General features: G+C 36.7%; 1 protein-coding gene and 1 long non-coding RNA gene across 4 annotated transcripts; one reads left to right on the top strand and one right to left on the bottom strand.

Annotated features, from left to right (window-relative positions):
- Nucleotides 1-10: 10 nt before the first annotated feature.
- On the bottom strand, nt 11-15,161 carry LOC124175221 (WASH complex subunit 5). 3 transcript variants are annotated; one of them, XM_046555243.1, is made up of 17 exons: nt 14,930-15,161; nt 14,599-14,689; nt 14,316-14,507; nt 13,096-13,310; nt 12,646-13,012; nt 12,282-12,551; nt 11,367-11,592; nt 11,068-11,303; nt 9,145-9,396; nt 8,902-9,084; nt 8,688-8,807; nt 8,421-8,596; nt 8,046-8,308; nt 7,764-7,938; nt 7,395-7,615; nt 5,960-6,113; nt 11-403 (listed from the first exon to the last, which is right to left on the bottom strand). In XM_046555243.1, the coding sequence occupies exons 1-17, from the start codon at nt 15,049-15,051 to the stop codon at nt 250-252; spliced, it is 3,417 nt and encodes a 1,138-aa protein (XP_046411199.1). In that variant the 5' UTR covers nt 15,052-15,161; the 3' UTR covers nt 11-249. The 3 variants fall into 3 exon arrangements, with proteins under 3 accessions (XP_046411199.1, XP_046411198.1, XP_046411200.1); XM_046555242.1 differs by having other exon boundaries at nt 12,282-12,557; nt 14,930-15,160; XM_046555244.1 differs by lacking the exon at nt 8,688-8,807 and having other exon boundaries at nt 12,282-12,557.
- On the top strand, nt 10,294-11,064 carry LOC124175223. Its single transcript, XR_006869123.1, has 2 exons — nt 10,294-10,732; nt 10,991-11,064. It is a non-coding gene; the product is annotated as an uncharacterized LOC124175223 (long non-coding RNA).
- Nucleotides 15,162-24,447: the final 9,286 nt, after the last annotated feature.

Here is a 24,447-nt window from a genome sequence, read left to right as displayed (position 1 = left end):
ACCAACAGCCTTAGGAACTGTTAGCAACACGTTTATTGTTCCAGCTCGACTGATCGCATTAGCATCATCATTCTAATGCGAATTACACATATGCGTGATTTTGCACAAATATGGGTCGATATATGTATATGTCTATACTGTACACGTGTATAATTATTTTCTAAGATCTTATTCTCATCGGAAACTTTTTACACCTCTGTACAATAATATTTGGATAAATTCGCATTCAGTTAAAGATCTATACGTAATCTACTTCATAGTCTTCGTGTGATACTGATCCAAGAGAATGAGCGGAATGTGCTTCAGTATAGCTGACTTTGGTAAATTGGAGTACTTTACGAACTCCTCTAAGTAGTTCAGTCCGGTGATACCTTCTTCCTCCAGGATTTGAGCGTTCTTCGAACTGTAAATTCGATACAATGAATATTGTATGTAACAACAGGAGCATAGGTATGTAACTTTTTATAATCTGGTAAGTGAAATGTACGGATCGTCAACATTATATCAAATTAATCATTCATAATTATATCTTCATAAGTTCGTTAGAATATTACAAAACGATTGGTCGTTATTAATAGCATAAATTGCTCTTGAAGTTGTATAGTTTGTATACCCCAGTATAAAATCTTCGTCTAAATGGAGTGGAATGTGATGAATATGATTAATTCACTCCTCTTGTGGCATGAAAGGATGGAGGAAGAAAAACGCGAGATTCGAAGTCAGTGCAATTACAATCATGACGGTCAAAAATAAATTCAACTACAATATGTGTAAATTCTGTTTGAGAAATAATAATAAATCAAATAAATTTCGTCTCATGTTGATTCAAGGGTGAAAATTTGCGGTTTCTTCTCGGTGTTTTTTTTAAAGAATTTGAATATCAAAAATAGTGTGTTTTGAGAATCTTCAATTTTGTCCTGAAATTCAAAAATATATTTTCGCATACTCCGAATGAAAATAGACATTTCGTATCCAGGCAAATTCCAGGTGATGTTAGTCCTCAATAACTCGGTTTAGTTTATCAGATGTTCGAACAGGAGAGACCCGGATAAACTATCGTACGTGTAAAATTTCCAAGTGGCGAATGATACCGACAGAGAAACAAATACACCTACATTGGAAACGAAAGTTCGTGTATCAAATTTTATAAAAATTAGTGGAAAATTCTCAGAATTGTAAATGTTTTTAGAAGTTCGAACTTCCAGCGAATCAACAAAATTGTATCGAATTTTCATTGAACAGTGCATTTTCTTTCCTAAATTGCAATCAAATCGATTCGGAGTGCAGGGTATACGCAACCGCAAATGTAGAAGTTTCAAAATTTTTATGACACTTCTCTACCGAATACTTTATGTATCACTAAGAGTCTGTCCAAATAATGTAAGTTATTCCTCTGTAATTTAGAATTATACACAAAATATTTATTGACAATTTCAAAAATTTGCCATTCTATAACAGAAAGCAGTAAGGGTTTGGAAAGTCTTATAAATCATCTTGCTTGCGACTTGAGCAAGAATTACCGACGTACATATTTTAGTCCAGTCAATCCGTGATTCAAAAATTATTTTTAAAAAAATTTAAATTCAAAAATCACGGATTGACTGGACTAAAATATGTACATCGGTAATTCTTGCTCAAGTCGAAAGCAAGATGATTTATAAGACTTTCCAAACCCTTACTGCTTTCTGTTATAGAATGGCGAATTTTTGAAATTGTCAATAAATATTTTGTGTATAATTTTTGACCGTGCATTTTGGGTAGGCAACGATTTCTTTTTTTTTTTATATCGTAAGGTCAGCCGTGAGTGTAAAACCGAGTTTTCGGGACGGGGGGTGTTGTCATTCGGCCGCCATCTTGAAATTAAGGGTGTCTTTTTTATCGCAATAGAGTAAATTAATTATTGATTCGAAATGAACCTTTTGATGTGTTTCCGAAATTGAGTCAACTAAATATCAATTCATTCGAATTTTATGTATTGTTCCTCTAAGTCGCGTGTTCTTTGACAAAAACAATTAGGTACTTCACATAAAATGAGTTACATGAATCTAGCCAACAAAAAATTTACATCGATCGAATGCCATGTATACTTTGCTGATCTAACCGGAGCTTGCAGGCGTAACTGTTTAAATCAGTTGCACCAAATTGTTTGCGAGGTAAAAGAAATACCACATGCTTTGAAACACGTAGAGAATATAATAACTTCCACTTTTCTGCCATAGCGTTCGAAACAGAAACACTAATAGTCCAAGAGCTGATGACAAATTTAGAGAAGGTGTTTTGCCCACGTTAAAATAATAAAAAAAACAACACTATTACTATGGCTGCATCTGGAATGGTGGGTCTGGTAGAGGTCTTGTGGTTATTTTGCTACTGCGCAACCTATTAGATTTGAAAAAAAATGAACCCAAAAAATATCTTTTGGGCAAGTTGAATTTTTTTGATCTTCTGTTTTAGTAGCTTTGTAATATATAAATAACAATCCCAGACTAGATTTTGAGTTTTAAAGTATGACCTGACCCTCCCCCCGAATTTATTTAATTACTATACCCAAAAAATATACTTTAGACATCCTAAAATTTTTATGGTATATTCAATAAACAATTTAAAAAATATATGTCAATTGTCAGACGGTTTGAACGGTTTTTAACAACCCCCTGACGTGAATGAAGATTTTAAATAAGTGTGACAAAAAAGTCTCACTCAGAGAGATAGTTTATCCACACCTGCCGGCAGCTGACGGGGCCCCTGGCTCCTCGGCCTATTTTTTAGGTCCCAAACAGGCATTTTATAAGGTAGCGTTAAGAAAAATCCCTTAATTTTTTTTTGAAACACTAATATATATATTAGGGTGCTTTTTTTGGGACTATTTTATTTTTCCCTGCTCTCGACCTGAAATTTTGTTGGAAATGCTTAAAAAAAATTTCCTCAAAATTTGAGCCCTTAATTTTAGTACTAAGTACTCTCCCAGAACGTGAGAAGATTTCTCATTTAAATTACATGTAAAATTAAATTTTTTTTTTCAAATTTCTATAACTTGGCCGCATTTTGTGCTATCATATCGCCCGAACTTGGAAATTACTCAGGCTTAAGCGCTCCACAAACGTGCCCATTACGACTTAACTGTAACTTACACCGGTGAGGCAGTACAGATCAATAAAGTCAAATTTTGTCAAAATTTCTTGTTTTCTTCTTGTTATTTTATTGATAGCTCAACCCACAGGTTAATTTAAAAAAAAAATTTAATAGAACATTTGTAGGAAATTTAATTATAAAATTTAATAAAAAAAAGTGTGTGTGTCAGCTCCGATGCACGACTGGATTTTACTCCTTACGACCGATGATTGTGATATATATTGAATAGAAAGGAGGGTAAATGAACGCATCTTGCAAAGTGATAAGAGAAACAAACATGTATCTGTAATTATTCGGATTATTTATATTACTTCAAAAATTTCCAAATTTTGAGTGCATATTCGTAATAAGTGATCGCAAAAACCCCTCAGTACGAACTTTCGCTCTTGTCAAACGACTTTTTGCGTTTTGGTCCGCCATATTGGATCCGCCATCTTGAATTTCTAACTTTTGAGTGCGGATTCGTAATCAGCGATCCTGAAAACGGCTGAGTACCCACTTTCGCTCTCGTCAAACGACTTTTTGCGTTTTGGTCCGCCATATTGGATCCACCATTTCGAATTTCCAACTTTTGAGTCCGGATTCGTAATCAGCGACTCTGAAAACCCCCGAGTACCAACTGTCGCTCTCGTCAAACGAGTTTTTGCACGTTTGGTCTGCCATATTAAATCCGCCATCTTGAATTTTCAAATTTTGAGTGCAGATTCATAATCAGCGACCCCAAAAACCCTCGAGTACAAAATTCAAGTCGACAGTAAGTAAGGAAACATGTGTGCCGCTAAGGGTTAATATACGTAATGAAAATAATATATAAATATAATAGTATGTTTCACAGTTAGCGTACTAAGGTAGTCATTATGTGGCCAGGGCAATGTTTTTAGCCTAAGGCCCGTGCATGTAACCCGGAGATGAGTGCTAAAACAATTGTCCTGGCCGGATAATGACTACCTAAGTGCGCTACTGTGAACTGTATTTTATTCAATAAATGCCCGATTTTAGCGATTTCTTATAATCTGCAAAGTAAAGTCCGTGGCTGTTTAGCGTCACGGCGCGAACGTCTAGATTTCTTTAGGACTTAATAGAGTAAGTTTAATAATTAACAGGTTACTTCAATTACTATTAAATATAATATTATTTAAATCAAATAGTGCACCTTGATAATAACACTGATTAGTTTTTATTATACTAACCGTTCTACAAACACTCTTGGTAAAAATTACAGGAAATTGAACTTGCTTGTATGGTAATTGTAGAGCGCAGATAACCGACCAGTCTCCATTATTGGACGCACGTAAATTTAAAGCTATTCCTACTGCCCCTATAATAGCACTATTATACGACCTCGGTGGAAAACGACGAAATCTACTTTGATTTTTTAATATTATTAAGCGCCGGTCGATAAACAACCACTTAGAGGTTTACTTTGCAGATATGAGAAAGCGCTAGAATCGGGCATGCGTTGAATAAAATATATTACACCAATTAATCAAAAATAATAAAACCACTGAATAAAAGATCTAGTTGTTCGTATTTTAAATGTATATTATTCATAAATGTAAACGATAAGCTTACCAATTAACCGCATCGATGTGTTTTTCGGATTCTTCTTCATTATCATCTAAATCAATTTCTCCCATATTTTCAAATATTTTGATGTGATAACGTCACGTCTTATGAATTCATACGCAGGCACACAACACACACGTCAAACATACGCACACATTCAACTCTCAGACCAGAGGTAGTGAACTACACAGTGAGACTACGAAGCACCGCACAAACAGGAGACTCCGAGTATAGGATACGCTGTGTAATGTATTCCATCTCATTCTTTTGCACGTTCAATATATATGTTTGTCTCTTTCTATAACGCCTCAAGTTTTCGTGTTACACCTGATTTTACTCCTCACATAATTTCCGTACCGGGTTCTATAACTCAAATCGTTTCTTAAGGAGTACACTCCAAAAAAAAAATAGTCCGAAAAAAGTACCCTAATATACAGGGTGTCCCTAAATTGCCTCCCACGGACTAGCCAGTATGATACCTCGTTGAAATCCAACCGAGAATTCATTTTCCAGAAGCTCGTCCGACGCATGGTTTTTGAATTATAAGCGATAGCGCTAGGCCAATCAGAGTGCACCATTTCATCTAGATTTGCCGCCACGGAAATTGCTGTTTTGTTCGACTGGGTGAATTATTATTATTCATTTACGAATTAAATATCGGCACCTCCCCTCTCTCCCTGTTGTACCCCTTCTCGGGCGCTGACCTCGGTATTGTTGCCGCGGCACACGCTGCCGGCCGCACATCCATGGGCGGCACACTTGTGTGTGTAAACAGAAGCGCATCCTCAAGCATAATGGGTACAGCAGCGAGAGAGGGGAGGTGTCGATATTTAATTCGTAAACGAATAATAATAATTCACCCAGACGAACAAAACAGCAATTTCCGTGGCGGCAAATTTACATGACATGGTGCACTCTGATTGGCCTAGCGCTATCGCTTATAATTCAAAAACTATGCGTCGGACGAGGTATCATGCTGGCTAGTCCGTGGGAGGCAATTTAGGGACACCCTGTATATACATTTCCACCGAGTAGCCTTATGGAAAGCACGAATCTCCGAGAAGTTATTAAAAAAATCATTACACAGTTCACGATCAAGTTGGAAAAAATAACGATAGCATTTTTTGAGAGTCACTTATCGTGTCAAACCAAGTGTATTTTGAATATTTTGGTGAGAATAAGTTTTAAAACATCATTTCAATATTTAGATACGTAAATCACCAATTGAGTTATGAGTGTAATGACGAAGAAAAGTACTTACCCATCGCTGATCTCAAAGGACAGGATATATTGGCAAAGATGTGATACATAATCCTCTTTTGCGGCAGCATTACATTGATGTAGTATGGTCTGAACTCCTATGACGAAAACGACTGCATCAACGGGATCTTGAGCCTTTTTGCTCAAAAGACTAGCTGAGTAAAGTAACAAAAGTGAATCACTTTTACAATTAACGATAGGTGTGTATTTCAGGTATTCTATTTATTTATGTATTCATCTCCATTTTACTTATATTTCTTTTTTTGTATAAAATATTCTGACACTGCATTGACTCAGTAAGACAATGAATCATAATTGAAAACTGTATTCAAAATTTGTAACAAACCAGGAATTTTATTGGACAAAAAATTCGAAAACAAATTCAGAAACTGTTCATCCCAATGATCATATTCTCAATTTCTTAGAATAACCTATTCATCTAATTGCTAACTTGAGGGGAGAGTCAGGTGAAATTTCGATAACACTGAGATTTCCGAATCTGAAATTACTAAAAATGTGATCAAAAATTCATTCCAACCAGATCACATCTTTTTTAATCATGTCAAAAATGAAAAACTCACTACGATCAAAATTTTTGCAGAGTCCTTCCCCCCAAGTAGTTGCATGGGGCTTGAACTTTAAAAAAATTCGTTTTTTATATAATTTTTTTTTTGATGTAGTAAAAGAATTATTTTCATCTAACTTCAGGTCTATGAAAGAACAATATTTGCACTAAATTTTGTAAAACTTTTATCCAAAAATGTTAAAATTCAGTCTTTCTGAACTGATTTCCAGAGACCCAGTATTTCTGCGGTCGACACGATAACTCCTTCTAGCTTTATCCGAAATCAAAAAACTAAATGTTTTCTGTTGGTTAATGAGTATAGCTAGTGAATGAACGAAGGATTTTTTTTTTCGATGACAACTTATTTTATAAAGCAATACATGGTGTAAAGTGTACCGAAGATCGCACTTTTTTGCAAAAAGCTCTGCCAGAAATTCAAATTTCATTTTTAAAATCCTTCGTTCATTCACTAGCAATACTCACTTACTAACAGAAAATATTATATTTTTTTGATTTCGGATGAAGCAAGCAGAAACTGTCGTGTCCACCGCGGAAATACTGGGTTTCCGAAAACCAGTTCAGAACGACTGAATTTTCAACATTTTTGGATAAAAAGTTTATGAAACATAGTTCAAATATTGTTCTCTCACATACCTCAAGATTGATTAAAATAATTTTTGATCATATTTTTTTTTTAATTATAGAAAATATGTAATCCCTTACGGATACGAAATAAAGGTCACATTCAAGCGGTAAATATTCCTGATTTTATTCGAATAGATCCAAGCTTGCAATAAAAAATAGGTGTAGTTTTCCATACATAATGACAACGAAATAAATTGTTTACGTGCAATTAGTACCGTGTACTTACCAAGTTTTCTGGAATAGTAAATTTTCGGCAGCTGCGATACAGTGAGTAAAAATATTATCATCTCAATGTTGTTGGTTTTCGTAGCATTAACGTATTGTTTCTCATACGGATCATTCATGCCTGCCCAATTCAATCTGGTGCTCAAATTACGCAAAAGATCTTTACGCACTGGGTCCTGCTGATCCCAGTCACGATTACTGCATATTTCCGATATAATTGCGCTGCAATAAGCCAAATATGTTATTATATATGTTTTTCCTCCTCATGCCGAAGATTAATAATAATAGTCACATATTTTTTTAGGAGAATGTGTACGAGAAACACGTAGATGTTGTGAACCATTCAAGTAATTTAACATAACGGACATACTTGTTGAATGTCCTCAATGACATTTCTACTTGTTTGGCATTGAATTTGCAAGCAATGTTTAATTCATAAGCTATTTTTTTACGCAGCATTTGCATGTGTCCGATTTTCAAAACCCAATCCAGCATTGGCGGCCAAGTCTTCGCGCAGCGTGATGAAATCGTCTGATAGTGTTTCCCTTAAAATAAAAAAAGAAATATCAGCTATTGTGTAAATGGTTGAAAAATTTTGGAATATATACTCAGTTTAACAGGAGCACAGGTGTAAAAAATATGAATATCTCACCTTTTGGTGTATCTGTATTCTCTGTGATGTTGTTAAATTCGTTGAACACATCGATCCAAACTTTATCTTGAAATCCTTTTTCTAAGTAGTTTATACACTTTTCAATCTCGGTAAATGCCAAAAAGGATATCAGCTTATCTAATCCAGTTAAACCAGGTATTCCCATTGCTTTTAATATGCCGGAGAAGATTTTATGATTCAAAACCTCCGTCTGGGTCTTCAAATCGTACCATGCAATCGTATGTTCAATATACACAGTGGTCCTGATAGAATAATACGTACATATTTTTATTAACCAATAATTATATAATTAATACTGATACGTATTAGTTACAATGTTGAATACCTGTATCTCTGAAATTGTTTCAAACTTACTTTGGATCGGTAACGCGTAGTAATTCGCGTACAATTCTTCCCATGAAATTGATAGAGTTGGAATCGTTTGATACTAGCAGACTGTTTATTTTATTCTTTCGCAAGTTTCTCCTGCCCGGTACCCATATTAACCCTTTACATTCCTGTTCAACTGCATCATTTATTATAAAAGTTATCTGCAAGAAAAATCTTTATTATTACGATTTACGATTACGATTGAATACATAGGGCAAAGTGTGTCATCGCAATTCAAGATATTGGACTCACTTCTTCCTGCCATATCTTGAGACTGTTGATATTTATGTAGTCCTGAATGTATTGGAAGGATCTGCGATAGCCGTCTATTACCACCGCGAGCTCTTCCAATTTTTTGAGCAATTCACTAGTCTTTTAGAATCAAGATTATCAGAAAATAAGTCGTAAAAAATTAATTTTGATCCTACTTAGATCTGGGAAAATAAAAATGAAACTGTTTAATTACCTTTGACTTTGCATCGAATGTAAGGCCACTGTGCAAGGCAAGGGTTATTTTTTCAACGAGCTCTTGCCTTATTCCGTCTTCAAGTAGCTGGTGAGAATCGACCAGAAGAATACCCAATGAAACACTCTTTAGGGCAAGCACCCCTTCCGTAAAAACTGATACAGTGTACGTTAACTTAGCTACCTGTAGCAATAAAGGGGACTTAATAAGGAGATCATGATGAGGACAATTTAATTTTTGTACCTTGAGCCTGTCATCCAACTGTGCGTATTCTCTTAGTTTATCCTTGCTTAATCGCAAAGGTATCTCTTTGAGATGATTGGTTTCCAAATCGACAATCTGTGCAAGTAGGCCAAACACTGTTTCTGGAATAACTTGAAGAACATGTCGGGCAAATACTTCCAATTCTCTACTGTAATGCTGTGATACTGAAGACAAATCTGAACTGTGAGCTTGATTTATACGTAGTAGTGGAGTTTCCAATGCAGATGCCATCTGCAAGGAGTAATATTCTCATAACAATTTTTTTGCTTTCGTTTAATTAATTTGATTATTTTATGATATTTCACACTAGTCCTTGTCTTAAAAATATATCAAGTATGTACCTAATCGTACCCCTTATATATATTGTGTGTACCTGAACTTTTCACTTCTTTTCCTTCATGTAAGTATTGATCTTAAATAGTTCATTGTTTTCAAATACAGTGAAACTTCAGTTATACGTTTTTCAAGGGATATGGCAATATTTACGTATAAGTGCGAATAACGTTGAAGCGAAATATCTAAATATTTCAAACCTTCATGATTAGCAGATGAAAAATTCATGATTTCCAGTGGTTTTATAAATATTATTCTGTCATGTAATGTTGCCAACTAATATTATTAACACTAATTGGTAACACTTCAGTAAAATCGCATAACAGTCACACAGGCTGAAATTCACCCTAGCTCCAAAAGTGATATCCTGCTTCAACAATGAGTTCTAAAAATCTAATAAAAATATCCAGGTATTGATTAAGGGTCGCAGAAAAAGATTTCTTAGTTTTTCCCAATCACAATTGATTGTTTAAATATTGTAAAACATCGGCAAAGTTATGATACTAAAGGACTCTACGAGAAGTTTGAATAATGTGTTTGGTGATATTCACCCCAAGTGACTAATTAGAGTTAGTTCGAGCATTTCACAGCTAGCTTAAACATTCAAAAATATACTGCGCTGGTCTAACTTGAACCTTTTTCTTCTAAAACTGTAATTCTTCTCAAAAATTTTCCTCTTCCAGATTTTTTCTCGTATTTATGACTTATATTTATACATACAAACTACACTATCACATTCTAAGATAGTGAAATTACATCTCTGAATTTTTTGAGGTAGATTGGACTCATACATTTGACAGGTAACACGTCAAAAATGGAACAGGGTCATTTTCAACCAGAGTGTTCTTCATAATCCAAAAAATAAGTTAGTTGTCGAATGGTTAAAGTTAATATAGTGACGGTAAGTAAAAATTATCTCTCCGTAGATATGGTGCTGACCTGAACTTGCCAAAACGTCTTTGGGATAGCAATAGCCACATAGGTCAACCTGCGTCATCCAGCGGTAGATAAGAACACGAAATATCAAAACGCGTGCGTTAATTAGCGGTAGGCAAACATCAAATCGAAAGACTGGACTTAAAAATCAGCTGCAATAATGTTTAACAGTTAGAGAACAGTGCTATGAGACGGTTAACGTAGAGTATATGTGCCAAACGTTAAACGCGAAACCTGCAAGTGAGATATTTTCACATGGTTCATAGGCACAAATGGCCTCGATGAAGAAAAATTTAAGGTATAAACAAGAAAAACGTACAAGTGCTTAACGTTTAAATGAGGTTTTACTGTATCAGTAAACAGTAAATAGAAAATGTGGAATTTTTGACAAGAAGTTAAAAAATAATTGAACTCAATGGGAACTGCAGTTGAGATATGGATTCAAGGTTAAGAAAAAAAACCTCATTTCACCAATAACATGGTTCTTACTTTTTGACCGTGTGTGTGTCAATTTTCAGTGGACATAATTCACAACGTTTTTACGATTTTTTTTTAGGAATTATCAATGCGAAATATTACCATTTTTTACTAATAAAATGAGTATTGAGCAATATCAGGAAGTGAGAATAATACCTTCGAAAAAAGGGGTTTCAATTTGGTAACCATCGGTGGATCCTTTTTAATACACTCCTGCATGATGCTTATGAAAGACTCCATAATGTTCCATGCGTAGCTACAGTCTGTTACGATGTTTAAGGCGATCATTACATCCTCAGTTATGCTACTGGTGCGAAGCATACGCTGCAGTATATCACGAGTGTCAGCGAGGTACTGAGATATATGTAGATTATGCTCCAATTGATGAAACTCTGTAAGTTTATGTTACAACAATCTCTGAACAATTAACAAAAAACCATAGACAATCAACTTGCCTTGAACTTCTTCCAGGGCCTGAAACAGCTGCACTATCTTTCTTCCCTCGTCTTGCTGTAGGGAATCAACGTGTTTTCCTATCTCTTTGAACCATATCTGCAAGCATTCGTTCTTTTCTACCCCATCTAGCGGCCTGTTTCCACTGAACACTTCTGCCAAACCAGAAATACGTTCAACGCAAATCTCTTTGTGACGAGTCCAAATTGTTTCTTTGTCAGTCAGCAGCTGCGTAGGTGTTCAAGTATAGTTAGTATTAAAACAAAATGTAAAGATAACAAAGTGACTATCTGACAAAGCAGTTAGGGCAACTAATTTTTTCATGATGCGCTTTCTTTAAAACTCTACATTAGTATTACAGTGTCTAAGTATAAGGAAATGGATGGAGGAAATGGCACCAGCTGCATTATATCTATTCGCTTCAATCTCACCTTGCATTGCATAAAATAATGCTGTGTAGAAAATTAATACTCACTAAAAGAACATTAAATTTACTGGATATTTCAATTTTTTAAAAGCCGAGGCCAGAGTTTATAACCACAAATCTACTTAAGAACCCCAGCATCTGCTGTGCTTAAACCGAATAGACAAACTGTAAAGTTGGACATCTTCAAAGTGAAAAGATTCACAACAAGTAGAATAAATATGACCTAGCAAATCCTTCCGTACAATTTCATTATCCTCGAATGCCTTTAAAATATCATTTCACACCTACTTAGTTTATTTGGGAAATTTACTTTCAATCTGACTTCACTTCACTCTATTGTACAATGTACAACATTTCAAAGATGCTGAATGTTCCACTAAGTAAAAGTAGACTGGTGTAAAATAAAGTGCAGGATGAAAATTATAACTGAGATATTTCATTTCTTCAATAACCATTATTTGAAATAATACGCGCCATTAACATGTCTCACCTGTTTGTACATCTGTTTAACATCTTGCTCTAGTTGAGCAGTATTAAGCAAAAGCCAGAGACATTCAATGGCGATGTATTTGGATTCCTGTATAACGAGTTGGCGGATACTCCGCGATCGTTTGGATCCTTCGCTGAACATACCAGGCATTGAGGTGTGGAGAAGGATCCAATGAAGAGTAACATTACAGTCACGAACAAGCTTGACAGTATTTCCGATTGCATTTTCCTCCACTCTTTTGGATAATTGGAATTCTTTGGTATCGGCTACCTGTTTCTGAAAATCACAGGTAGAAACTTACTCAACATTTTTTGTTAGCATTGAATTTTGTTATAAGAATAACGTACAGACATCGTATGCATACCTTTAACTTCTGCCCATACTTTTGAGCAATTTGTTTCACGTTTGAAACCTCAAATGTGTTATTGAGAGCATTTTTTGCAGCTTTATATGGCTCCCACCAGTCCCACAAGTTCAGAACTAGCCCCATGTATATACTGATCACCCAATTATCCGGAAAAAATCTATCGACTGTTTCTCTCATTATCGAAGTTTGAGAGTGAAGCGTAGACGGGCTGAAGGCTAGAGCCACGACTAGCATAGCAGCCTGACTGGCTAGCGCCATGCTCCGATGTTCTGGATAAGGAAAAGCCAGACTTTGATTGTATATTTCGTCCGAGCGAAGGCGACTTATTACGAGATCAACAAGAAGAGTGTTGAGCGGAATTCGTCTGTATACGAAAAAATTATTTTGTGAGTTTTTAACCTAGAATTTTGTGAATGTTCAATTCAAATCAAAGAGGGAAAATATTACTTAAAATATGCTTCCGGATAGTTTGCAGGGCGTTTGAAAGGTGCATTGCTAAATCCTGTTGATCTGAGTAGGACACAAACATCATCTACCCTTGTCGTTGATATATGCTGTACATTGTATCGGTAGTAGGAAACAAGCAGCCGTTCTCGAATTGGTCCTTCGAAGTGCAGATCAACCAACAAAAGCATGACTCCGTACAAATACACTGCCTCACACTGCGATACAAGGACGATTTCAATATTATTGCTCAGTTTGCTACATCATGTACGATCATGAGTGGGAAAGCAAATAGTTTTTGAAATTTTTTATCAGGGATTACGAAAGGTTTGAATTTTTATATTCTTGATCTTTGTCTGGCTGTTTATTGCGGGCAACCAACTGCGTCCAGGAATGAAAAACATCGCTCGTTTCGTGAAATTCGGAATTAACAGAAACTTTTGCTTTCAACAATTTACTGTATCAGATATTTCTATGTGAAACAGATGTGAGTTCAAAGTAATTTCTGCAATCCTGCTTTCGTCTTTCATATTCGATATATGAATTACTACTTTTTTTTCAAGTAAATCATGGAATTTTAGTTGTAGAAAAGAGATCAGAATAAATATTTTGTATAAAGATTGTTATATTATTACAAACTATGATCAAGTTTAGACACTCAAAAGATTCTCCGACTTCTCTAGTAAACACGAAATTTCTTTGAAGTGGGATAGCTTAAAAAGTCGTTTTTGATTTCTTTGTTCTGAAGAGAATTTCAAAAAAAGAACATGCTATAATAATCTGATGAAGTGAAGTTGTTTGCAAATCGAGTCATAACACATTCAAAAAATTGTAGCGCAGTTTGAAAAAGTTGACACAGCTGAAAGCTGTTCAGCATAGTATCCATTGGAATTAACATTCTTAATCACCAGGAATAATTCCTCCATTATTCCAAAATGTCACATGAAAATATGCTTCAGACAAAATTAAATCACATATGTTTTAAAAATAATATTCAGAATTGAGTTCATGCAGCAATATAACCTTGCTTTGGAATACAGCAGAAAGCTAACGACTATTGGAACTTAAATTACATTATATCTCTAATGAGTAAGCATCTTTTTTGCAAATATTTTTAAATAAAATTCTCTCCTTTTTTGCGACCACTATCCGCATATTTGGTTGATTAACTTCCTTAATATCGAGTAAACATAGCTGACCAGACACATACAATATGTCCATACCATCAACTGCTTTCCTTCTTCACTGAGCATTATTGTTTCGATAGATTGCTGTATGTATATTCCATCCTCCAATTCTTCGGTAAAAGCATTCAAATCGGTAACATACTTGTGAATGCTTTCAAAAGCCAAATAAAATCTAGTCAGAATATCTGAAAATGTATCACGCATCTCTTCGTCCAGTTCCTGCGATACCTGGGTTTGTCAGACCATTTGGTTAGTGAGTAAACTATTATATTCTGATATAATACATCCATCTATAGCTTCGATTACAATTTTGACTCACAGAATCATTTTCTATTTTATGCTCATACGCATCGGCAGCCTTGAAATAGGAGAAGTCCAAGATGATTTGGCTGTAACGTTGATCCGCCTGCCTATAAATTGGTGTAAGGGACAAGTTATGATAGTGAGATTGACGGACGTTTATAGAATAATGAATACCTCATTTGCAGTTTGACGCCTCAATGAGAACTTAATGTGGATGTATTATTTATGTGAATTGGAAATTGCTGAAGGTGTTCCATATGAGCATGACCATCGTGATATCGTTTTACATGCATATGCAGAATGACGATATGAGAATGAAGAGGTATAAACGAACAGAGAATACTAACCTAAAAATTGGCGGCACGTAATCCTTTAGCCGCATCAATTCAGCTATAATAGCATTTCCACGCGAAACAAGCTGTAAAATATTCTGGCCGCATCCGTTATTCAATGCCAGAAAGTCCCCCATTTTAGAGACAGGTTATTCTGTTGAACCTTTTGACGAGACACTCCACTTACAATTAAATAGACCACGTCAAAACATTAGTTTTCTGCTCTGCGGACTCATTGCAGCAAAGTCGGATAGAGTGCGTGAGCATGATTGCATTGTTGCAGGCGTTACAGATGCAAACTGTCCGCCTTATTAGCGACCTATTAATATACCTCGGGATATTCAAATACATTAATTATAACCTTAATTATAACTTACCGACTCATGTCTCAAATTCAACGTCAAAATGAACTTAGCCGACGTTGCGAGATTTTTCAGGTAACAAATTTTGCATTTTGCTGATTTATTTTCAAAATCACGTGCACTTACTTCAAATTTTGATTGCTGTTTTATTAGTACTAAGATCTTTACCTAAGAATTTGGAATCCCTTTAGATTTGCTGACCTTTTAAATTATCTCTTACAACTATTATTGACGCGGCTGAAGCTATCAACCAGAATTAGCAACCAAACGTTCTAATATTTATTCAAGTAAGGTAATAAAGTGCAATAATCGAAATTTTTTTAAAACGTTGAACCCCCAATACTTTTATAGAATTATGAGGATAAAACTGAACTGCATGTTTCTATTTCGAAAAAAGTTTAACACCTCCACTAAAATTTGCTTTATAATAGTCAAAATATAATATGACGGAGCAAAATGAAATGAAGAGGAAAATATTTCAAATTAGACGCAGGTTGTAGTTTGTACAATAAAATTCGATTCTGGCGATAATTTTACTATCTTAAGAACTCATCTCAAATCCAACGCAGTAAATAAAACTAAAAATGGGTGCTGATCAAAATATCAGGTCGAAGTTTGAGAACTTGAGGCCATTTCTTTGTAATTTCCATCGTCAAGTATAGTATAGTATAACCTGACTTTCGTTAACAATTTTTGACTTCAACCCAGTTCTGTTACAGCTAACAATAAGTGTAACGAGTTCTCTTAATTTCACCAGATTTTATTTACAACTAATTGAATTCTCTGTGTCTGGAAGTCAGTACTATTTAAGTACTAGTTAAGAAAACGCTAAAACGGTCGTTATGCATGTACGAAAATAATAATAACGAGTTATTCAGTCAAACTCTCCTTTCGGAGTTTTATATGTACATATTTGTTTTAGCCACCATACATAATCCTACTTTTTCATCATATGACAATGTTCAATAAAAATCTGAATACATAAATCCTTGCCGTATTTCATTTCTGCTCCCAACCACCCTGTAGATGCAATTATCTATGTAACCAGCTGCCTTAGATCACAAAAACTTCTCCAGTTTTTCATTTTGTTCTTCAATTTCTTTCGTTGATCTATAATTATTTTTTCTTCTGAGCGCATTTCGTATCCCATTTCTCATTGGGGTGCGCTAAAAATCGGTACTATAGTCTTCCCTTATCTCTCAAGCATCCAGTTAAACGCTTCCTTTAAGTACGTATATCGAGAATTATCAAGTTGCTTGTTATAAAAATGGCGCTTTCCCTCCCACCTATCCATCCGACCCGCGCCAACACGTACAAGGCATTCTGTGCTATTCCTCGAATACTTCTTCCAATTGTGAACTCGAGTCTCGTCTTGAGTGATGTGTCCAGTTTCTGTTCAACTTTCTGACCTCTCGGTGAACTCTGCCAACTCTGCCATTTGATACCGTAATGCAGTAATTTCGTCCCTTATCTACTGCATCGTGGTCAACATCTGCCTAAGCATTGAGACATTTATTTGCAAACCGAACACCTTTCTGACCGACACATTTTTGATTTAGCTGAATTTTTTTTACTGGTTTTACATCGAAAAAAAAGAGATACGTATTCGAGGATTTTTTTTTCACATATTTCGGAAAATAGAGGGGGTCGAAAATTTGAGAATCTGGTGATTTTCGGCGGGGAGACTCATTTTAAAAAATTCATAACTCCAGTTCTATTTGAGCTAGATAGTTCTCTTTTTCATTTTAAAGCTAAAAGAATGAAATGTAATAAAAACATAGGTTCATTGAAAATTATTAATAAATGCATATTGTTATAAATAATTAAAATATTTAAGTCGATCTTTAACTCACCTCGTAGCGAGTTCTTAGTATAACCTTCGTATTCTACGTCAAATTCTTGACCAAAAAAGCATTTTTGAATGATGGAGAAATTATTGTTACTGTTGAAAAAAAATTAATTTATCTACCGCGGCACATTACATCGGCGCGCGGATTCCATTGCACGCCTCATTTTCTTGCCTCGTATCGTTTTTCTCTGTAATATAAATATAAATGATTATTCTATATTGTTGATAAAATAATATTATTTATTAGTAAATAAGACTTTATAAAAGATTGAACAAAAAAATAAAGACAATTTTTTTTTTTATCTTTTTAATTCTGAAAAAAAATCATACCTTGAAAACCAGATCCCGGCCCATGATGAATTTTACACAAGTTTTTGAACAGTAAGAAAGGAATATGCTCTGAAATTTTTGTCGAAAGAAATTATGCCGCTTTTGAGAAATCTCAGAAACTAATATTCTTTGAGCTTTTACGGGGTTTCAGCGGCCACGATACCTTTTTGCATAATTTAGCGCTGAAGTTCACTCAAAACTGAAACTTTTTCATATGCAACTTTTTTTTATACAATCAATAGCTTACGAGTAATACTTAATTACTCTTCGGACGTTTCCGATTTCCGCAGATATTATACCGAATACTAACGTCTAATAATAAGTGTTGTGGAGTAAAAATCTAAAAAAAATCACAAACACTCTCGATAAGTAACAGAAAGTTTTCACGAATTTTAAACAGATTCGAAGAGACTTTTCCGCAGGTCAATCTGACGTGGAAAGCCACATATATATTATATATTGTTCTTCTTTGCTAATAAATAATATTGTTTAATTAAAAATATAGAATTAGCATTTATATTGCATATACAAACGATACGAAGCAAGAAAATGAGGCGTGCAATGAAATCCGCGCGGCGATGTGACGTGCCGCGCTAGATAAATTAATTTTTTTCCAATAGTAATAACAATTTATCCATCAACTAAAAATGCCTTTTTGATCGAAAATTTTACGTGGAATACGATGTTTATACTAAGAGCGCGCTACGTGGTGGGATGAATTGTTAAAAATCGAGTTAAACATTTTAATTGTTTATAACAATATAAATTTGCTGATAATTTTCAACGAAACTGTTTTTTTATCGAAATTCAGTCTTTTCACGTTAAATCAGCCGTTTTAACTCCGAAAATTATGAAACAAATCGTAAATCTAACAGAACATATCTGCGCACATATCAAGGATTTTTTCAGATTTTTCGGTAGCAAACTCGAGCGTCTGAAAATTCTTGAACATTTGTATGAGTGGTGTATATATGACAGTTCTGGACCACACAATGGCGCGCATCCTCCTAGCTCCCCCCCTAGCCACCCCCTCCCCTAAAACCGCGGCGCTACCCCCCCCCAGGATTTGACACACACACACACAAAATAATTCCTGTCGAGATTTGTTTGGCGCCGGAAAGCCGTGCATAAATCGGATAGGGTAAAAACCCGCTAGATCTATTGAAAAAATTCCAGGAAATGACCCCTGAAGGAAGGTTTAAAATGGCGTTTTGAATGCTTTTAACAAGTTTTTTATTCAACATCAATTACACTTAGTTTTCTTATTCTATTCCAAATTATCTTATTCTAAATTTTAACGAGTGAAATTATACATACATAATATTTTCAATATCCATATTAATTGAACATATTATTATTCCAAAACTGACTTATACCAATTTTTTTTCAGTACCACTAATCGGATTATATTCAACAATGCGGTCATGCAAGATCATGCAGTGGCAGAAGTGTGTGGTGGGAACGTGATGCTAGAGTCAAATTCCAATCAAATGTCCACAGGTCCAATTTTTAATGTTTTGTCCTGCTTGGAGCAATCGATGACGATAAGGGGAGCTTGGTTTATAAATTCACGCTTCGATAGCAAAGGCTCAGCTTCTGTGGTTTTTGTGGAACGCATGCGCCTTACTTCCAAAATTTGAGTGCGGTCAATCGCGACGTCCAGAACAGTCTGGTCATGATCGTTTACATGACCTTCAGGGAGACCCGTGATAATGAGATCAGAGGCGTGTAGAGCGCATTCCAGCTGTGTAACACGGTCAAGAGCTCGGGTATCCAGGGGCGGTACACCTGTGGGAGAAGGACGCTGCTCAATTTCACCTGCACGCCGAGACAAGGTGTCAACTGATTCGGACAGTGAGGCTGTAGTTCCTTCGATGTTATCTAGTCGGTTCGAGACAGAATGCAGTCTTACCAGACAATCGCGAACATCGGAGTGGAATTCGTCGAAATCGGAAACTTGTTCTTTAATGGATGCTATATCCCCGAAAACATTTTCGATTTTGTCGAGCTTCTCCGATAATTTTGGAATGACTGTGATAGTGGATTCAATGCCCACAAGCTTATTAGTGAGAGAGGTGATTAGATTTGAGAACACAGCTATTTGATTACTAAGAGCCGGTATGTCACGCTCTTCGGGTGTATTAGGGGGACCGTCTGAGACACTAGACACACTGGTTGACCGTTTTCGGCACGAAAAGCAGGTAACACCGGAGGCCGGAGGTAGTACAGACACGGACGAGATCCCGAGTTTGCACCCAAGGCATTCCCCATGGACGCCATGCGTCTCCACCAAGCACAAACGTACGATGTTATCCGTCCCAAAAAACTTCAAGCAGATTCCACAGTTGACAGCTGGCGTATTGCTGTATACACACAGCGGTAAGCGTATACACAGCGGAGGAGTGCGAGAGGCTCGAGCGAGACGTATGGTGCACACACTCACAGTGGCAGAAGCTCACGAACAGAGAGGCAAACGCACACGTAGAGAGAGAAGCACGAAAATAAGATATAGCGAGTCCAAAGTTCAAATAGGAGTGAGACGGTCAGATAGTGTAGATGTGTATAACAGTAGATTATTATAGCACAGACCGTTAATAGACGGCTAAACAATAATACACAACACACCTATATCGGATAGTCTTCTACACACAAACAGTCAGCGTCGTAACAACATCAATGGCCCGTTAAAATGCCACAAATTATACGAAGATGTTTAGTTGCAGAAATTATGTAAAACTGCACTGCGTAGGGTCAAGAAATCTACGCAGTTGAAACACACAGACTCCAACCACCGAATGGTACACGCCGCGAATTTTTCTGATACGTAGTTTGGTTAATATGTGAGATAAAACGCGGAGCTCACTGTGACACGTCTAACTACCAGAGATAGGAACAGAGAGAGGGAGGGAGAGAGAGGAAGAGAGAGAGAGAGAGGAAGAGAGAGAGAGAGAGGAAGAGAGAGAGAGAGAGAGAGAGAGAGAGAGAGAGAGAGAGAGAGAGAGAGAAGCGTTTATTCAAAATGTCCGGAAGCAATGTGCCCCCTAAGGACAACACAAATGCACTGAACATGTACAGCTCTCGGTGAAAGAAAAACAAAAAATAAAATAAAATAAAATAAAAATAGAATAAAATGAAATATAAATAAAATAAAGTGAAACAAAATGAAACAAAAATAAAAAATGAACATGTAACAATATGTAAAAAAAAATATCTAAATTAAATCTGCGCTTATTAAATAGAATACACTAATCAGAGGAGCCTTACCAAAACTGGTCAGCTAAAAGCTAATCCTATAAAGCATATGTATATATATATATGTATGAGTTATGCATTAAGTATCAACATATTAAATTATATTAGGCGAAGGTGGTATCAGTTAGCAATTAGACAGTATTACTGGCCAAATATTCCCTAGGCTTTAGCCTTAAGACATTTACGGAAGATTATTCACGAATTGAGGTAGGCAAAGAGTTCCAGAGGACACAAGCCAATACAAGAAACGATCTTTGGTATACAGTTGTTCGGTGTAAAGGATCAAACAGATCATTTGGGTCACCTCTAGTGAATCGGTGACGTATTGCTGACAAGAAAACCAACTCATCAGAGATATAACTAGGTGACGCGAGACTCATAGTATTGAACAGAAAAGTTCCCAACAGGTACTTGCGCCTATCAGCCAAATCAAGCCATCCAAACATACGGTAGTATGGGCTGATATGCTCAGATTTGTCCACATCAAATACGAATCGCACGCAAGAATTGAGGGCGCGCTTTAGCTTAAACTCCAGACCAGCTGTTAAATCGCAATAAACTAATGCACAGTAATCGAAAAGAGGTAAAATCAGCGAGTTTACCAACGAGGACCGCAAGCGAGTTGGCAGAAGTTCTTTATTGGATTTTAATTGCTAAAGAGTATTATGCACTCTCCGCGAGATAAACAGCACGTGTTCCGACCAAGTCAGATTATTGTTAATGATAACACCCAGATTCTTGGCCTGGACGACGTACGGGATAACCTCATCTTTAACCCCGATAGGAGGAACATACGATGATTCAATTGAGCTGCGGTATCGAGCCTTGCTAATTATGAGTGCTTTCGTTTTAGGGGTATTGAGTGATAGCATATTCTTCAGCACCCAGTCATGAATCATCGCAACGTCCTCGTTAACTCTCTCCACAGCCTGAGGAAGCTCATCTGGATAACAATGTAAATATATCTGTAAGTCATCCGCATACATCATATGCTTACAGTGCTTCAGCGCGAGGGGCATATCCTTAATAAAAATAGAGAAGAGGAGAGGCCCTAGAACAGTACCCTGAGGTACACCGCATGAGACATCTTGCCATGAAGAGAGATTGCCGTCATGTCCTACAGTAGCCTGTTTTCTGTCGCATAGATAAGAGAGAAACCAATTCAAGACCGAGCTAGATAATCCAAGGTCTGCAAGCATAGTGACAAGGAGTGGATGGTTTACCAAATCGAAATTGTGCGTGCATTTCCTATCATCGATGGCACGCCTTATATCGTCAGTGACCCTAATAAGTGCAGATAGCGCACTATACGTCTTCCTGAATCCCGATTGATACGGATCACGATAACCATAAAGGTCAAGATAATCAGAAACTTGGTCGAAGACTATTCGCTCGAGCGATTTGGAAAGTGAGCAGCCAATGGATATAGGCCGAAAGTCCTGCTTACTCCCAGGGTGTTTAATCTTTGGAACAGGCCGAACAAGCGAGCTTTTCCAGAGTGTGGGATAGACACTGTTTGTCAACGAGAAGTTAAATGTATTAAGTATAGGAAAGAGTATAGCAGGCATGCATAGTTTCAGAAAGGCAAGTGGAATAGCATCAATACCCTTAGCATTAGATTTTGACTTGAACAAGTTACACATAAGACATTCCGTAGTTACTGAATAAAAATAAAAGTTACCGTCTCTGAAGGGTACAAGGCGCTACGTCATTGTAGCTAGTTTATCCACAGTACTGGCATGCCTGTCATGTTCAAAAGGTTCAGCGAAAAAGTTGTTCAGATCTTCTAGAGATATATTCTCAGACATATTGTATTCATTCGATTTGGCCATTCCAATACTCCGAAGTTCGCGCCATATTGACTTCTGATCTTTGAGTACTCTAAACTTCGACATGTAGTGTTTGCTTTTTGCAGCTAAAATCATGGCTTTGACACGACCACGCAGGGCTCGGTATTTATCTCTGACAACAAGTGACCTAGTTCTCCGGAATGCTTTTTAGAGAGCGTCCCGCTCTCTCATGAGCGTCTTAATATTGTCATCCAGCCAAGGAGCTGGAGGACTCCTTAGCTGGGCGCTACGAACTGGAGCATGTTTATTTATTGTCTCTAGTACGAAAGTATTTAGTAGGTCAACTTTGGCGCCAATCGAGGTAGCAGTAAATACCTGCGACCAGTCACAGGCTTCAATGTCGAGTTTAAAGGCTTGGGAGTTAAGGAGCTTGAAGTCTCTATATATGATTTCACGTGGTTCAATCTTATCAGAAATAAACAGAAAACTGACACTAATCAGGTCATGACTCGATAAAAAGGCGACAGGTTATTGTGAATAACTCGAGACTTTGGAGAGGTCATTAACCGCGCAGACGTCAAGCCATGTACTGCTTGTAGCGGTGTGATGCGTCGGGCGGTAAGGAACAATATCCATACTCACACTTGAAAAGAATGACTTAAGATTATTAGCATCAAAGCTATTCGAACAAAAGTCTGCATTAAGGTCACCCATGACAATATTACTTTTATAGGCTTGGCTGTACTGCAGGAAAGCTTCCTCAAAGGCTGACATGTAGCCAATCTTAGGCGGACGATACACTACGCTGAAGAATTAAAGAATTAAAAACTCCGGCCCTGCAGAATAGGCAGAAGAGGAGCATACAAGAACTTTCGCCTTCAATGATCTATGTACATATAACGCTACACCTCCTCCATCAATGCCAGTGCGATCGCAACGAAGAATATTGTAATCCGGCAGGTGAACAGCCTGATCAGCTATTTGAGGTTTCAGCCAGGATTCCGGTACGTCAATGATATGATATTGTTTTGAGGAGAAATAACCCCGAAACTCATCAGTATGAGATACCAACGATTGGGCGTTCACGTGACAGATATCAATATACTTACACATAGCCATTCAGAATATAATACTTAGCAAGAAAAACAAAACAAATCGATGAGACATAGCTCAACCTAGCACAGCTAGACCGACTGGCATAAGTATACACAGTGATCATACATATACATATAGAGCTCAAAGACGGAAGCCAAAAGGACTAAAAGGATTAACGCGCAACGTAAGTAATGTAAATACAAGACAAAAAAAAAGTTTAACAGGTAGAGCCCATTTCCTAATACAATCAGGTAAGCGAATAAGTTGGCAGAAACAGGAGTGAGTAGGACTATTTTCTATGAAGATATAGTAGGTATATCTGTAATTTTTACGACGTGTATAAGTGGTGCCCCATCCCTTTTTCTCACGTAGACGTTGCCATTCTTCCTCCAGGCATACATGACAGTTTTCGCCCGCCTGGCTGTCCTTGCCGCAACAAAGAGCTTACGCGATAAAGGAGTTAGGCTTTCGCTGAAAAATATATCGTGAACCTCGTTGTCCTTCCATTGCAGGTCTCGCGTTGTTAGTTTACCCCTTCGCTTCCGGATGGAAGTTACTAGGTTCACAGCTGTATCATGACACGTGAGAATGGCTGTGATTGGAGGTGGACGAGCTGAATCTTTGGATGATAGCCGATAAATTGAGCTGACATCTGCAGCATCGAGGGTTGATCCAAGTGCATTGCCAATTGAATAGAGGATACTGAAGAGGTTCTCATTGGACTTCACCAGAATCCCTCTAATCTCAACCGAATTGAGGGCCAGTTTTTGGTGGAGCCTATTGTTCTCGACTTCCAGCGCGTCCATCTGCAATTTTAGTTCGGCCAGAGAACCCCGAGTGGATTTACCTTGTGCA

Source organism: Neodiprion fabricii, chromosome 2, assembly GCF_021155785.1.
Source record: "Neodiprion fabricii isolate iyNeoFabr1 chromosome 2, iyNeoFabr1.1, whole genome shotgun sequence".
In the NCBI taxonomy this organism is placed as follows: Eukaryota; Metazoa; Arthropoda; class Insecta; order Hymenoptera; family Diprionidae; genus Neodiprion; species Neodiprion fabricii.
The sequence above is the reverse complement of the archived record's forward strand: the minus strand, read 5'-3'. Positions and strand labels throughout refer to the sequence as shown.

Coding starts and splice junctions, on each gene's coding strand:
- LOC124175221 (XM_046555242.1), bottom strand. CDS start 15,051: ATGGGGGACTTTCTGGCATTGAATAACGGATGCGGCCAGAATATTTTA. Junction 13,311..14,315: donor AAGAAGGAAAGCAGTTGATG/GTATGGACATAT, acceptor CTTGTATCGCAG/TGTGAGGCAGTGTATTTGTA. Junction 11,593..12,281: donor TTAAACAGATGTACAAACAG/GTGAGACATGTT, acceptor ACACCTACGCAG/CTGCTGACTGACAAAGAAAC.